The 15,689-nt window shown below is 46.5% G+C and overlaps 2 protein-coding genes across 2 annotated transcripts in view; one reads left to right on the forward strand and one right to left on the reverse strand.

Moving 5' to 3' along the window:
* The window catches only part of LOC309665174 (uncharacterized protein), a 95,566-nt gene that overhangs the window by 22,715 nt on the left and 57,162 nt on the right, over positions 1 to 15,689 (reverse strand). The window contains exon 4 of the mRNA XM_082471392.1: positions 2,620 to 4,072. Within this exon, the coding sequence (XP_082327518.1) occupies positions 2,620 to 3,575 (956 nt within the window). The 5' untranslated portion in view covers positions 3,576 to 4,072. The remainder of the gene's footprint in view (positions 1 to 2,619; positions 4,073 to 15,689) is intronic.
* LOC309665175 (uncharacterized protein) overlaps positions 12,706 to 15,689 on the forward strand; it is a 33,641-nt gene continuing 30,657 nt past the window's right edge. Inside the window, 1 exon segment of the mRNA XM_082471393.1 lies at positions 12,706 to 15,687. Coding sequence (XP_082327519.1) covers positions 15,033 to 15,687 — 655 coding nt within the window. The 5' untranslated portion in view covers positions 12,706 to 15,032.

Genomic DNA, 15,689 nt, shown 5'->3' on the forward strand with positions numbered 1-15,689 from the left:
CGGAGCTGTCCTAACGTGCAGGACGATGGGTTCATGAAGCTGGGATGTGACAGTGGTCCATATTAAATGAGGTGAGGAGGCTGGCACCGCCTTGGCAGCGTGTGGAGGAAGAAATGAGAAGGTTCAGGGAGTGTGAATGTTAGAAAGGGCTTCTGAGGAGAGATCAAAGAACCCACCACCCTGGAAAAATCCAGAGGCCACCCCCCACTAAGGCAATAAGGCATGCACTGGTGAGGCATCTTCGAAAAGCTTGGCGTTGGCTGTCCTCCATGCAAGCATTAAGCAGCCACTCTCTCCGAGACCCCAGGACACTGTCTAAGGGTAGGGATGAGTCCCACCCAGAGTAGGATCTGCCAACCTCCACACCTCCACACCTCCCCGCCTCTAGGAATCTCTCCTCCTTCATCTCACAGATGATCTTTCCCTTCCGCTTCAGGACATCTAAATGAGTTTCTTTAATGGGCTTAGGCTTTTAAGAAAGTGAAGGGAACTGATGAATGCCAGCTCTGGCATTCTGTTTTAGTTCTCTGGACCATCCCCCATATGGTTCCACTGCACTTCCACCTACAAAAACACATCTGAGGCAAGGACATGGATCTGGTTTAAGGGACAGGAGGGAAGAGGGAGGAAAGAGAGAGAGGAAACAATGTGTTACATACTCACAAAAGTCAAAGGACCAAAATTTGGCAATCGCTGACTTTTACAAATGTAAAGTGGATTAAAAATCATCACTATAGGGGCTTTCCTGGTGGCGCAGTGGTTGAGGATCCGCCTGCCAATGCAGGGGACACGGGTTTGATCCCTGGTCTGGGAAGATCTCACATGTCGTGGAGCAACTAGGCCCGTGAGCCACAACTACTGAGCCTGCGCGTCTGGAGCCTGTGCTCCGCAACAAGAGAGGCTGCGATAGTGAGAGGCCCGCGCACCACGATGAAGAGTGGCCCCCACTCGCCACAACTAGAGAAAGCCCTCGCACAGAAACGAAGACCCAACACAGCCAAAAATAAATAAATAAATAAATTAATTAATTTAAAAAAATCATCACTATAATACAGTAAATCTCACTTCTATTTCAGTATGTTCCTTGAGCTTGGGAGAAAATCATGGCCATAGAGCTCTGGGAGCGGCACTGGCCTCACAGCCCATCTTGCCTGTGCCACAGAAGGTAAGGGGTGACCAACACTGCTGCTCTCATTAGTTGTAGGGTTGAGAACATTTCTGCATTTGCTTTCCTACTGTCTTTCTGGGGTTTCATCTCAGTGTGGGCATACTCATGGAGCGTGTGCTGGGTGTAACTGGCATCCATGAGCCATGTGGGTTGCGTGGACACTAGTGTAGGAGCTGCAGGCCCCCTGTCCTGCGGCACTCTACTTCTGCTGCGGCGGAGTGGCACACTTACCTCTGACTTCCCTGCAGTGACAACAAAGAGGAGAACATGGTACATGACAATATTCTTAGTGTCCATCAGATCAAAACAAAGCGGCAGCTCAAGATAAGCCTCACTATGTCTAGTGCTAACATACGAGAGGAATGCCTGCCATGGTGCTAACGAGCACTATTGTACATTGAGGCAGTTGTCATTTTCCAATTTATCAGATGAAGCCAAGGTCTCTAGGATGAGACCAAAGCAGAACAGGGGAAGCAATAGTTCTGAAACGGAGCAGGACCCTATGGTCCTTCCCCCATGTCCTCCACCTGCCTTTTGTCTGTTAAAAAAATCTTTAGTCAAAAAATAAATTTAATCAGAGAAATGAAAAAATGCAGAAGCAAAGGACAAAATAATAGTTTAGTCATTAAAGTCAAGGGCCTCTAGTTCCTCCTCAAGAGCTATAGATAATATTCTGAGCCATGTCCTGGGAGCTGTCTTGTAGATACTAAAACCTCCATCAGGTGGAAGAAGTTAACTACATGATGACCAGACTGTAGCCATGACATAAGCTGCCACAATTCCCTGAACTGGCCTCAAAAGAAATGGCAACAAACTGACCCTGGAACTGAAGACTAACTGCACTTAAAACAATCAAGATGACGCTGATCAGACCACCGCATGACCAATTTCAAGATTACTGTCAGAGCTGACTGTGCTGTTTCGGCATGTAGCCCCTCCCTCTGCCTATAAAAGCTCTTGCCCACTGATTGTCAGTGGAGGGGGAATCGGCCTTCGAACAGGAGTCTGCCACCCACCCCCAACCCCAGTTGTCAGCCTCCAAAATAAAGCAATCTTTCCTTTCCACTAACTTTGCCTCTTTATTGGCTTTTGAGCAGCAAGTAGCTGGACCCCACTTTTGGTAACAGATATACACAGAGAAAAACAAAATACTCGAAAGTCTCAGTACCACCAAAATTTCTGTTTGTCTCTTTTGACTATATTTATAACTTTTTTATGGGTATTCATCAAATTCTGGTATCAGAGGATTTCAGATTTAGGCAGCAAAATAAGCTATGATATGATACAGTATCATTCTGGGTGAAGCCAACAAACTAATCAGCAGCACCAGAAATGAAAAGGCTCTTACCACCGACAACCTAAGGACTTCCCTGGGTTACCATTCCCCCACGAGGACAATGAGGAGTTTGGAGGCCTTGCACTCTGGCAGTCGGAGAATCTGTGACAGTCACTCAGTTAGGTGTTTCTCATGAAGCAGGTCCCTCACAGCGGCCTTCACATCCTTGTTCCTCAGGCTGTAGATGATGCGGTTGAGCATGGGGGTCACCACCCCATAGAAGAGGGAGGTGAGCTTGTCTGCAAGGTCCTGTTTGTCTGCCCCCAGGGAGTCCTTGGATTTGGGCTTCCCATACATGAAGAGGATGGTCCCATAGGAGAAAAGCACAACTGTGAGATGGGCAGAGCAGGTGGAGAAGGCCTTTTTCCTCCCCTCTGCTGAGGGGATCCTCAGGATGGTAGCAATGATGAACACATAGGAGAAAAAGATGAACAGAACTGGGATGCCCAGGAAGATCACATTGGCCACCACCATACTGCTTATATTGATGGAGATGTCAGCACAGGTCAACTTCAGGATAGCCAGGATCTCACAGGTGAAGTGGTTGATGACATTGTCCCCACAGAAGGGCAGCCTCACAGCCTGGGATGTCTGAACTACAGAGTTGGTGATACCAGCTGCCCAGGAGCCAGCAGCCATGGGCACGTAGGCAGCCTTGCTCATGACCATGGGGTACCTCAGGGGGTTGCAGATGGCCACATGGCGATCAAACGCCATCATGCCCAGAAGCACACACTCTGTGGCTCCCATGGCAAAGGAGAGAAACATTTGCCCAAAACATGCTGAGTAAGAGACGGTTTTCCTGGGGGTCAGGAAGCTGTCAAGGATGAGGGGGACGGAGGAGGCTGTGTAGCAGATGTCCAGGAAGGAGAGGTTCCTCAGGAAGAAGTACATGGGCTTGTGTAGGCGGGAGTCAAGGGTGGTCACCAGGATGAGGACCCCGTTGCCCAGCAGGGTCACCAGGTACATGGACAGGATGAGCACAAAGAATGTTTTCTCCAGCCTTGGGTGGGCTGAGAGACCCAGGAGAATGAACCCCACCAGCGGGGAGGTCTGATTGGACCTGTCCATGGTGCCTCCGATCTGTCACCTGAAGGAAGTCTCTGAGGTCAATCTCAGCACTCTCTGACTCCAAAAGTACCTGGGAAGCAGGGCAAAAATCTTCACCCTGCTGAGCAACTGGAGAATAGCTCTGACAATTCTGTCATGTCTAAGGGGTTCTAGAAAAAATATAGTAGAGATCAGTATTAAACTTGTTTTCAGTAAGAATGAAGAGTTAATTTGGATTAACTCATCTGCAGGTGACAATTTTAAAAACTGGGCAAATGATTTTTTTTAATAAATAAATTAATTTATTTTTATTTATTTTTGGCTGCCTTGGGTCTTCGTTGCTGCACACAGGCTTCCTCTGGTTGCAGCGAGTGGGGGTTACTCTTTGTGGCGGTGAGCGGGCTTCTCATTGCAGTGGCTTCTCTTGTTGCGAAGCACGGGCTCTAGGTGCGCGGGCTTCAGTAGTTGTGGCACATGGGCTCAGTAGTTGTGGCTCGCGGGCTCTAGAGCACAGAAAACTGGGCAAATGATTTAAAACATCTGTGTAAAGCACTGGTGAGGTAAGTAAGACAACAAAGAATCATAGGGTCATAACTCTGGGGGGAAAAAGGAATTCAGAGAAGTAAATCTAGCATTTGAGGCTATGTTTCAACTAGGGCATTTGCAGCTTCTGGAGGTGGCCACTGAGAGGCCAAGAGGCACTACGCATAGCCTCCTGGAGGTGGGAACAGGTTTTGAAGTGCAAGGCCCACTGTGAAGGGCTCCTAACTAAACCGCCTCCCTTTGGTAGGGAACCCAAAGGGCAGCACCATAGGAACGAGTGAATCAGAAAGAAACAGGCATTTACAGGTGCTGTAGCTCAGCTTCAAATCAAGCCCTGAAATTGGATTGAGGTGGTCCCAAATTTTTGATGCTCCCAAATACCTAACAGAAGCAAACATAAATCTACCTTGAAGGAAGGCAGTACCACCCCGTCTCTAAATCATGTCTACAACTAATTTTGCAAATACAACATCCAGCACACATTGAAAAAGAATAAGGCACACAGGAGACAAGACAACATAAATGAAAACCAACAGGAAAAAAAAGAAAATCAAGCCTCTTCTCTTAGGGGGAGGTGGGAGCCTGTAGTTCCTCTGCCCTGGTGTTGCCTGTTGAGAGAATTAACCCAGACACAGTGCCAAGGTCTTAACCTCCAGTTGATCCTTTTGTACATTTGGGGTACAAGTGAGCCTCTTGTGCACTGTGGCCAAGTTGAAGGAGAGTTTGACTGAATGTCCCTTCTTTTCTTCATTCTCCATATGCCTCACCAGAGGCACTGGCTTCTTCCTAAGACGGTTCACAGAGCCCTGAGTCCTGCTCGGTCAGGTCTTCTTTCTGGGAAGCTTGAATCTCTCCTCAGACTTCTAAGAGCTCCCCAAACTAGGATTTATTCTGGACCAGTGAAAAACTGTAGGTGACATTGAGGATGTTGGGCATTTGGTTTTATTTGCTCCGTATCGAAAATATTCATGAACTTCCCAGATCTCCATCTCTTCAAGTGCTCTCAGTCATCCAGCCCCTGCCTCAATTATATGGGGGCACTTCCTGCCTGGGGAGCTCTGAGACACTCCTCTGGCGGTGCTCAGCATTGTAGTTGTGACCAAGTCAGTGCCACAATAATTCAATTCAGGTTGACATATTTATTGAGCATCTGTGCTAAGCAAGGCATAATTCTAGGTGCTGGGATCACAGCAAAGACAGTCACAGCCCATAACCTCAAAGAGCTCAAAATCTAGTAGCGGAAATAGTCATGCAAATAGTCACACACACAAGTGATTATATCATCCTCATCCTTATCAACCCAAACGATCGCTCTGATGCTACTGACAACAGGCCTTGGGATCTGTTTCGCAATCTGCTCCCTGTCCAATGTGGAAAGTCCCTTGCTGCATTCCTCACAGTCCTCTGGCCTGCATTTGGCTCCTTGAATGATGTGGGGCGCTGTACTTCCTGGCAAGGCTCACTGCACTTTGAAGTAGTTCCCCTTTGATACTGAGCCAAAATCTGCTCCTTTGCAACATTAATCCCTCTTCCACAGACAGCCCTCCAAGTGTCTAGAAATAGCTTGGCTTCAGCATGAAGATAAACAAGAGTCCATCTCCCTTTTCCTCCCAGGGCCTTAAAACAGATATATCTCTCACACGGGCAAATGTACCAGCCAGGAACTGACTACAAAGGTTGGTCAGCACTGAGAACAGCCCCCAGCTTGAGGATGGCTCACGTGCCACACTGCTAGGTGGATGTGTGTTCTGGGGCAGTAGATCAGTCCCAGGCTGGGGTTTCACTCTACGTCAGCCAGCCCTCCAACCTCTCTCCAAAACCTGGATCCTGTGAAGAAGATATTCACTCCATGTCATCATCACGAGATCCAGAATCGTGGCTCATTATTATCGCTGGACTTTGGATTCTCAACTACAAAAGAAGAAACAGCACCACCCCACACACCAGTCTCAATCAAGAAGAGACAACTGTGTGAGAAGGTTAGGACTGCGGGGTCCCAGGCAAGACCTTTCCCGTCGGCACAAAGTGGGGTGAGGGCAGAGGACCTCAGAGACATTTGCAGTTTGATGGGTCTATTTGACTCTGTGAGAATAACATCATATCAATGAAAGGGCTTCCCACCTCCCCTTTTCAACTCCATTTCATTACAATCAAGTCTGACGGCCGAAATGCAGCCGCACTAACGAAACTTTTGGTGTGATCAAATCCTGTGCTTACCTTTATCAGAGACATGGTGAGCAAGAAGGATCTGCTTCCTAAGAGTTGGGAAGAGGTCACATATCAGAAATAGCAATACCAGCTGGGAAACATCAGGGTGAGGGTTCGGAATGTGTGACAGGTGAAGGGTCCAGCCAGTCCTCTGCCCTCCACCTGTCTCCTGTGTTCAGGGCGCAATCTCCAAAGGACTGGCCATCACCCTTAGAAGATCATTTAAATTCCAGTCTGTTCTTCGGGACCATTTTAGTCCCTGAAGTCATTTAAAGTTTGGAAAGTGAGTTGACTCAGTTTAGGAACTTTGTATCCTTCTGGGATTACATCTCCAAGATCCAATTATGTTGAAGGTACTGGAGGAAGTTTACTGCCTGCTTCCTTTCTCCCTCCCTCCTTCTCTCCCTCCCTCCCTTCCTTCTCTCTGAACATCATAATCACATTAACAGAGTCCAGCAGCCTGCTGGTCAGAACATGACTCACTCAGACGCCAAGTCTTTTCTCCTATGCTGTTGTTAAGCCTCATTACCCCAAGTGTGTGCTTATGCAGTGGTTTTTAGGGGTCTGAGTGAATATCTTATATTCTCCTCTGGATTTTCAACTTGTTGGATTAGGGCCCTTGAAGTAACCTGCCATGTTCTTCCTGAATCCTCACTTGGCATCCATCTAAGTCACTGTCCTTTCAGTGACCTATCATCTGCACGCGTGCTCCTAGACCTTACGGTAGTCACGGACAGAATGTGACCCAGAACAGGGATGGGTCCAGAAAATGGGTACCCTCCTTTATCCAGCAAACGATTATTAAGTGTGTACTACACAGAAGGCAGAAATGTGCCGAGAACCATGGTCTAGAGACAGGAATGTGAAAAGAAAACTACCAAACAAGGAAGGAAGTGCAGGCCAGGGAGAATGCCCACGCTGATGTGGCAGCCCAGAGGAGGCAGGGGCCAGACGGCCTGGAGGAGGTGACCCGAGGTCCGTGGTGTGCTGGCGCTGGCTCGCAATTGTGCACGTCTCTTCCCAACTCCGATTCAGTGACTTTGTTGGTAGCTTGAAATGGGTCATCCTGGGAGTGTTTATATCACAGAAATCATCAAATGCTCCAGATCAGGGCTTTTTTTTGACTTGGAGATGGCAGTCGTTAAATATTCACCAGCACACCACTGGAATGGAGGAATGTCAATCTGCCCAATGAAGGGGAGTGGGTAATTATCCCAGGCAGAGGGGGCTGCATAACCAAAGACACAGAAATGAGAAAGAGCCCCAGGAGTGAGGAGTGACCAGCAGTGCAGTGTTGCTGGAGCACAAAGGGGCTGCTGACGGGGAGGAAGGCAGGGCTGGACCCAAGCTGATCTTTTGGGACATCCTAAGGAGTTAGGACTTTCTGCTGTAGGGGATGAGAAGGCACTTAGAAATTTTAAGTAAAGGTCCGACATGATGAAATTTGCATCTTAGGTTGATCCTTCTGGGCACAATGTCGAGGCAAGACTCGGGGCAGGAGGACAAGGTCTAAAGAGACAGGGAAACACTTCAGGCAAACAAAGATAAGAACATTGACTGGAGAGTGATTGAGGGGTGAAGATGGGGAGATTCAAGAAAGGTTTGGTAAGTACAAAATACAATAGTAGATTTTGGTTGGATATAGCAGGTGGGAATGAGGATAGAATCAATATTTCTAGCTGAAATGATGGGTGGATGATGGTGACACCACCAGAGTAGAGAATATCAACCGAGTTGTTGGTTTTTGGGGAGAAGATGAATTCATTTTGGAGTACAGTGTGTTTGAGGAACTTCCAGCTAGAGATGGGGGAGATGTCTGAGCTGGAGACTCATCAACTTATCCAGCACTTAGGGAGAGTGGCTGGAACCCTGGAGATGCTAGCACTGCTCTGCTGTCTGTAGATACAAGTCTAACTGTACTGCCATGGAAGATTGTTGGGGGCCCCCTGAAATGCAATTCATAATATCTACATGGTTTCCTTGACCTCTGGGCCACTAGGGACCCACCCACTCTGTCGTGAGAACCCTCTGAGCAAGTGGATTCTGAGGATAGGAACGAGGTTCGCTGCTGGCAGAGGAGAGGGTAAGGCCCCAGAGACCAGTGACCCAGAGGAGGTCAGCAGGGGTATGGACAGTCAAGGGTCAGAAGTCAGGAGTTAGGGGCAAGCAAGGACTGGAAAAGCAGTTGTCTCCAGAGCAGAGGAATTACAGGCAGCTGTTCTGATCCTGCATAAGAAACACCCTCCTTCCTCTTGGATTCCTTAAAAGGAATAACTGGGACCCCAATCCTAGGAAAAGTCTAGATAGACCAGTGCTTCTCAGACAGTAGCATGCATCAGAATCACCTAGAGGAATTGTTAAAACACAGACTGGAAACACATAGGCACACACGCACACACGTGTAGGTGCATGCACAGGTTGCTGGGCCCCACGCACAGAGATTGATTTAGTAGGTCCTGGGAAAGGCCCAGGAATCTGCATTAACAAGTTCCCAGGTGATGCCGACGCTGCCCTCTGTTTGTCACACTGAGTAGCCCAGGGTTAGGCTTCTTACTCAGTGTGTAGGGTCTCGGGGCACTGAAATTTGAGGTATTGCAGAAAATACTTCTCCTCATTATTCCTCATTGTCTAGGGAAGCCTTGGACAGACCAGCCAAGGGGATACTGGGTTTTAATCGGCCAAGACAAAGCTTTGTGTGTCAGAAATCTCCTTTCTACAGTGTGTTTGTGTGTATGTGTGTAAATGTGAGTTTGCCATAGATAATTGGACCAAAGGGGTAGTCTGAACTCCACCAACCCCCTCATTTCCTGGGAGGCATCTGTTGATTGTGGCTTTCTAAGGACAAATGTGGACGTGACACCCCGCGAAGTTCATAAGGTCTGTAACCAGATCCCTGCTCAAAACACTTTGAGATGCTGTTGGGAGTCATGAGTAACAGCACATTCTCTGTAAAGGTGGAAAAGAACCACCACCATTTTGAGATAATACCAGGGCTGGAATCAGGTGCTATAAAGGTCAGAGAGACAGAACTTCCCTGAAGAGGGAGAAGGGAAGAGGTGGAAGGGAGAGGGGCCAAAGCACTGCCCCTTCATGGAGGGGAGCCCACTCATGCAGCAAGCACTCAGGGGAGAAGTAAGTGTATAATTTCTCATGTCTGAACGCTGGATCGTCTAAACAATATTTGCCCGATTCGCTGCTTCATTCCAGGAAGCATCACAGTCTCCTTCTGAGGAGGAGACTGCTCCTCAGTTTCCACTGTTTCCATGCTCTGTACCACGAGGCGCCCTGGCCACAGGACTCACCTGACTGACCAGTGGACCCCTGTCCCAGGGGCAGTCAGCACATGGGCTGTCTGGTGGCCGATACTGGATGATGACTAACCAAACCCCTTAGTTCTGTCTCTCAGGAGCTTGAACTCAAAACACCAGGACAGGGTCAGCAGCTGGTGTAAGGAAGGAAGGACAGGAAGGAGAAACCAGAGTAACACAAAGAAAGCGGGTAGTGAGGAGAGGCCTGGCCTGTGGGAGCTGAAGCTGAGTCACGGGGAGAAGGGTAGGGGGTAATTAGCCCCAGCTGGAGGAGGAGGAGCAAGGCCAGGGTGGCTGAGTCTCTAACATGGTGGACCCTGGGCAGTCGCCCCTGGAGGTGGGGGACAGAGAGTTCTGCCACAGAGGGACCAGCAGGAGCCACTCAGATCCTGACTGACAGTCCAGTGCCTGTTCAACCATGAGGCCCGACTGTGCCACTGTCTCCCATGAACCCCAAGACATCCCCTAACCCTTGAGGAAGCCCAAGCGTGAAGGAGGGGGAGGTTCCTGGCATTTAGAGAGCAGAGGTCAAAGATGCTAGACATCCCGAATACGAGTCACTACAACCCAGCGAAGGAGGGTCCTTCCACCCGCTCACATCCAAGTATCCCTCGTACCTCCTTCATGGGGCTTGGGGAGCATTAGATAAGATTAAGAAAACAGTTGTAAATTAATGGCAACCCATATTAATATTAATACCTCACCATTATCTCAAATACAACAAATCAAACTGGCCATAAACTCCCTCAATCACAGAAACTATCTCTTAGTCATATCTCTATTTCTAGTAACCAGCCTGGAGCTGGGCACAAAGATGTAGAGAAACTGTACACAGAAATGTCAGAGACAACCCTGTAGCCACCCTACCTCCACCAGCCCAGACAGGCTCTCCTTCTACCTTCCTCCAGGTCTTCCTTCCCGTTCACAAGATCTGGGAATTTAGCCATTGTTCATTTTCCTCTCTCCTGCATGTCCCACCCCAGATCTATCTCTAAATTCTATCATTTCTTCCTCCTAAACGTCTCCCAGGGTCACTCTCTCCTCCATCCCTGTTATTGTCACCCTGGGCTAGTTCTGCCTGCTCCTCCCGTGACCAGCCCCCTGGACAGCTTTGTGACATTCTCAGTCTTGCCTCAGTCTCTGGATGGTCCCACTCTGCTGGACATTCTCTGAAGGCAAAGACTCACTTCTGCCATCGTGTCCCCCACTCACCCCTACCCTTTGGTACCTGGCACAAGGCCTAGCACACATGACATGTTTGTAGCACAGAGATTGTTCAGAGTGGAGGGCAGGCTGGTGGGGGAGAGAGAGGGTGAGGGAGGCAGGGGGAAGAGAGAGAGAGAGAGAGAGAGAGAGAGAGAGAGCACACACCCTGGGTCACCCAGTGGAGGGGAGGAGATGCCTACGTGGCCAGGAATCCTGCTGGTTCCACAATGCTATGAACACAGAGTGTTCCTAAATAATTTTTATCTCCCCAACTGCTATTTTCAAGAAGTTTAAGCATTTTGAAGTTCGTAGACGTTCAAGCAGCAAATGGAAATGCTTCCCCTGATATCCTTCAGTGGCCTAAGAGTGGAAAGTTACAGCAGGAACAAAGGAAGGAGAAAAAGAAGTTTTCCTGGAGTGCTTTCAGCATAATTGGATCTTGGGGACACTGTCCCAGAAGTATAAAAATCTTCCTGACTTTGTATGATTCCATTTCCAAACTTTTAATCACTTCAGGGAACACAATAGTCCCAACTGCAGTACTGATTTCAAATTGCCTTCTACATGGACTGGTCGTTCCTTTAGAGATTTTGCCTAAAACACAGAACTAAGAGTGGGAGGAACTGGCTTTCACCCCTTCTTCAAATCAGAGGTGGACAACTCAGCCTGGGCCTGTCAAACTAGTGTTGATACTTCTGGCCCATGTACTGTTCCCAGGCCATAGGGACCCTTTCTCAGTAGGTTCCTGAAAAAGGTAAGTGAGAGTACTTATAAGAGTAATCCTCTTATAAGAGTAAACCAAGTATTTCACTACTTGGACATACTGCCGCTCTTGCAATATGCTACAGGATTAATAAGGCTAAATTCTAAGTGAATTTAGAACACCTGCCTGTAAAACATTAGTAGTTGCTCTAGAATTAATTACAAATTAGCCTATAAATTTTTCACATATTATTACATTTTGTTTCCCTTGTACCAGCAATACACCTCATATTCAATTATTCTAAAAGAGTAAGTAGTTTTCTCTAACTAAAATACTATTGATAGCCCATTTATACTATTTCATTCTTTAAGGAAATCTGATTTTTTCCACAGGCAATTTATGTTCAGAAAATAGATAAACAATAAGAAAACAAAAAACTTGTATTGCTGGAGGCCAATGTTTTGTTTGCAGAAGTTCTTTTAATGTATGTAAGTGTTGGAATCATTTAAAATATTGTGTGACATGTATATACTATTTAATAACTTATTGAACATTTACTTCATTATTCTTTAAGATTAAATATATTAACTTCCTTTAACATTAACATGAAATTGTCTAAACTCACAATTTCTTCCAGAGTTTTAAAAGGTATTAGCCTTCAAAATTCACAAAATTTTAAAATACATTCTACCCATATGCAACTAAGAAATTGCCAAACCAATATGTATATTTTTAACCATGTGGTGAGAAAACGTTGCCTTTGGCTGAAACTATTCTTGCCAGTTTTGAGGCCACAGAGTAAAGCTTTATGCTTACTAGCTGATAAAAATCAATTGAATTCGGGAGACTTAACAGGCCCTAAGCAATCCCTGGTGTTCCAGATCCACACCATAAAGATTATGAGGGCTGCTACTTCTCCATGGTTTTACCATGTGTCATCTTAAGCAAGATGAAGAATTTGGTTCTTGTTTTCTTGTGGTTGTAAGAAACTATATGATGAGTTTCTTCCAACATAGTTAGCATTTGGATGCTGTGATGACTACCCAAGGTGAATGATTATAGGTAGCCTTGCCTGAGTCTCTTATACTGGCCTAGCCTGTGTGTTTTTCTCTCCCATCCCATGTGGCTATTCATCATGAATAGAATAAAGTCAGCACTAATTGTAAAAAAAAAAAAAAAGAGTAATCCTCAACCTTTTATTGGCCCAGGGACATTTCCAGCTTCTGACTTGATTTTTCAAAGGGGTTGGCGCTTGAGAAGGGAGAAGATGAAACAATTTCAAAGATTGAGGGCCATGCAAAACCCCTTGGTCAGAAAAACCTAGATGGCAAGAAGCCTGTGAAACTTTGTCTTATTTCATGGATTCCTCTAACTTCAAAGACACCCCCAGGATGAGATGACCCCACAGTTTCAGAGCCTCTTCTTGTACAACTCCAGGGAGCACCATTCACATTGTAGCCATGGAAATGGCTGGAGTTGTACTGTTGTTATGTTACAGAGGTGCCATTTACATTGACCACAATGAAAACAGAGTCTCCAGGAGCTGCGTATCCCTGTGGTCTGGCCTCTGGGGGGCCTCATGGGCTGAGCAGCCCAGACTTTCTGAGCCCTCCTTGACCACTTCAGCAACAGCAGCTCTGCTTTATCCTTGGGGGCGTCGGGGGAGTCTGAATTTAAGAAAACCAGAGTTCTCTTTCTTAAAGAGTTTGAATATCATTGATCTCTTCCAACCCCAACATAGAATAGGGTAACCTGAGGGTCTAAGAGAGGGAAGCAGTACTGAAGTCTACACAGCAGGTTAGAATGCGGCCCAAATCTCTGTGGTTACAGACCTGGTGTATTTGCACAAATTCAATGCAATTCTTGAAGGAAGCTGACCACCATCATATGAACAAGAAAAACTTAGAAAACTGCCTGCTGGGCTCAATATGAAAAAGAATTTTCTAATACTCTAGAGCTCTGCAAATATGGAGTAGGTTGTTTGGGAATGTAGTGGGCTCTTCATCATTAGAGGAAATCAAGCTGAAACTGAAAAGCCATGCATCACTGTGGTGCAGAAAAAGATCTACAATGGCAGACAGAGTTGGACTAGATTATTTGGGGAAGCATAATCACGATGTAAGTCTGTGTAACATACCTAGAAGCTTAGCCAAAAGGTTCAAGGACTATTAATGTCCACTGATTCCTGTGCGGACATTCACCAGGAGGGAATGATAACAAAAAAATAAAATAACATAACATAAAACAGACGTTGTTTAAGGGTACAAACTTGCGACAAGTAGTAAATAACCCAGTGATCTAATCCACAGTTCAATGAATATAGACAGCAATATTGTACCATAATTATGTAATATAATAAATATCACAATAGCAATCATATTACAATATGTAAATGTATCAAAGTAACACATTGTACACCTTAAATTTACATGTTTTATGTCAAATATATTCAAGACTGAAAAAAAAAGAAAAAAGCACTGCTTTTAGTTATCTAAGAGAGCTAGATTTCCAGAAGCTGTGACCCACTGTGGATTTATGGAGACAGTCCTCTGTCTATCTTCATAAAACATCAGATTCAAACTATTAGGAACATACCAGCATTTCCAGATCACAAAATTACCTTGGAGACCTCCCCAAGGTATCCCTCCATGTCCAGTGTCCTTTTGTCCTTAAAAGCCCAGCTAGATTCTACATCACTTAAGAAGCATTTCGTGACCCCTGTTCTATCAACACAGTGCATGTCATTTTGGATGTTCTGGCCTCTCCTGAATCCTTCTGCTTCCCCTCCCTGACAGGTTGTGTGCCCATTTAAGCCTGGGCCACAGGTCACCCTTGTTCCTCATAGGAATTCTCACACCCATATACTGGGTGATCAACAAGTGTTTTGATGGACGGATGGATGGATATTCAGACACAGACAAATAGATTGATGTAGGGATGGATGGATGGATGGAGGGATGGAGGGATGGAGGGATGGAGGGATGGACAAACGGACAAGACAGGTGGCTGGACAGACAGATGAATGGAAAGCCCTGGAGCTAGCATTGCTCATGAGAAAAGAGATCTTGGGAACAACAGGAGTATGTTTTCTGTGAAAATGATCTGGAGAAACAGAGTGAGTATTCACAACTAATGATTTCCCTAGTACCTAGCACAAAGTGGGAGAACACAGAGCAAACTTAAAGTCACTTTTCTGGCCAAGTTTAATGAGATGAACTGCCATATAGGACATAGAACCACTAAAATGAATATGTTATGTATCTTGTCTCTGATCGAATGCATTAAATAATCAGAATCATCACTTTAAACATTGTAAATTTGATATTCTATGACCCCAAAGTAATTTCTAATTTTATTTCTCCTTTTTCTTGGAAACAAATAGAGACTGTGGACTTTCCCAACGGTTTTTCAATCACTCAGCCAGACTGGAACTCCAGACCAGATGCCCTGGACCTACATGAGACAAAGGATGTTGAGTTTGGATCAATGAATATTTTATTCAGTTGAAAGATGAGACAGACCATGGAAAGTGCCAACCAGACAGCCTCTGTGACAGAGTTCATTCTCCTGGGCCTCTCAGCCCACCCAAAGCTGGAGAAAACGTTCTTTGTGCTCATCCTGCTCATGTACCTGGTGATCCTGCTGGGCAACGGGGTCCTCATCCTGGTGACCACCCTGGACTCCCGCCTACACAAGCCCATGTACTTTTTCCTGGGGAACCTCTCCTTCCTGGACATCTGCTACACAGCCTCCTCAGTCCCCCTCATTCTTGACAGCTTCCTGACCCCCAGGAAAACCATCCCCTTCTCAGCCTGTGCTGTGCAGATGTTCCTCTCCTTTGCCATGGGGGCCACGGAGTGTGTGCTTCTGGGCATGATGGCGTTTGATCGCTATATGGCCATCTGCAACCCCCTGAGGTACCCTGAGGTCATGAGCAAGGCCGTCTGTGTGCCCATGGCTGCCAGCTCCTGGGCCGCTGGAAGTGCTGCCTCCATGGTTCAAACATCCCTTGCAATGAGGCTGCCCTTCTGTGGGGACAATGTCATCAACCACTTCACCTGTGAGATCCTGGCTATCCTGAAGTTGGCCTGTGCTGACATCTCCAATGATGTGATCAGTATGGGGGTGACCAATGTGATCTTCCTGGGGGTCCCAGTTCTGTTCATT

This window comes from Balaenoptera physalus, assembly GCF_965194825.1.
Source record: "Balaenoptera physalus genome assembly, chromosome: 7".
Lineage (NCBI taxonomy): Eukaryota > Metazoa > Chordata > Mammalia > Artiodactyla > Balaenopteridae > Balaenoptera > Balaenoptera physalus.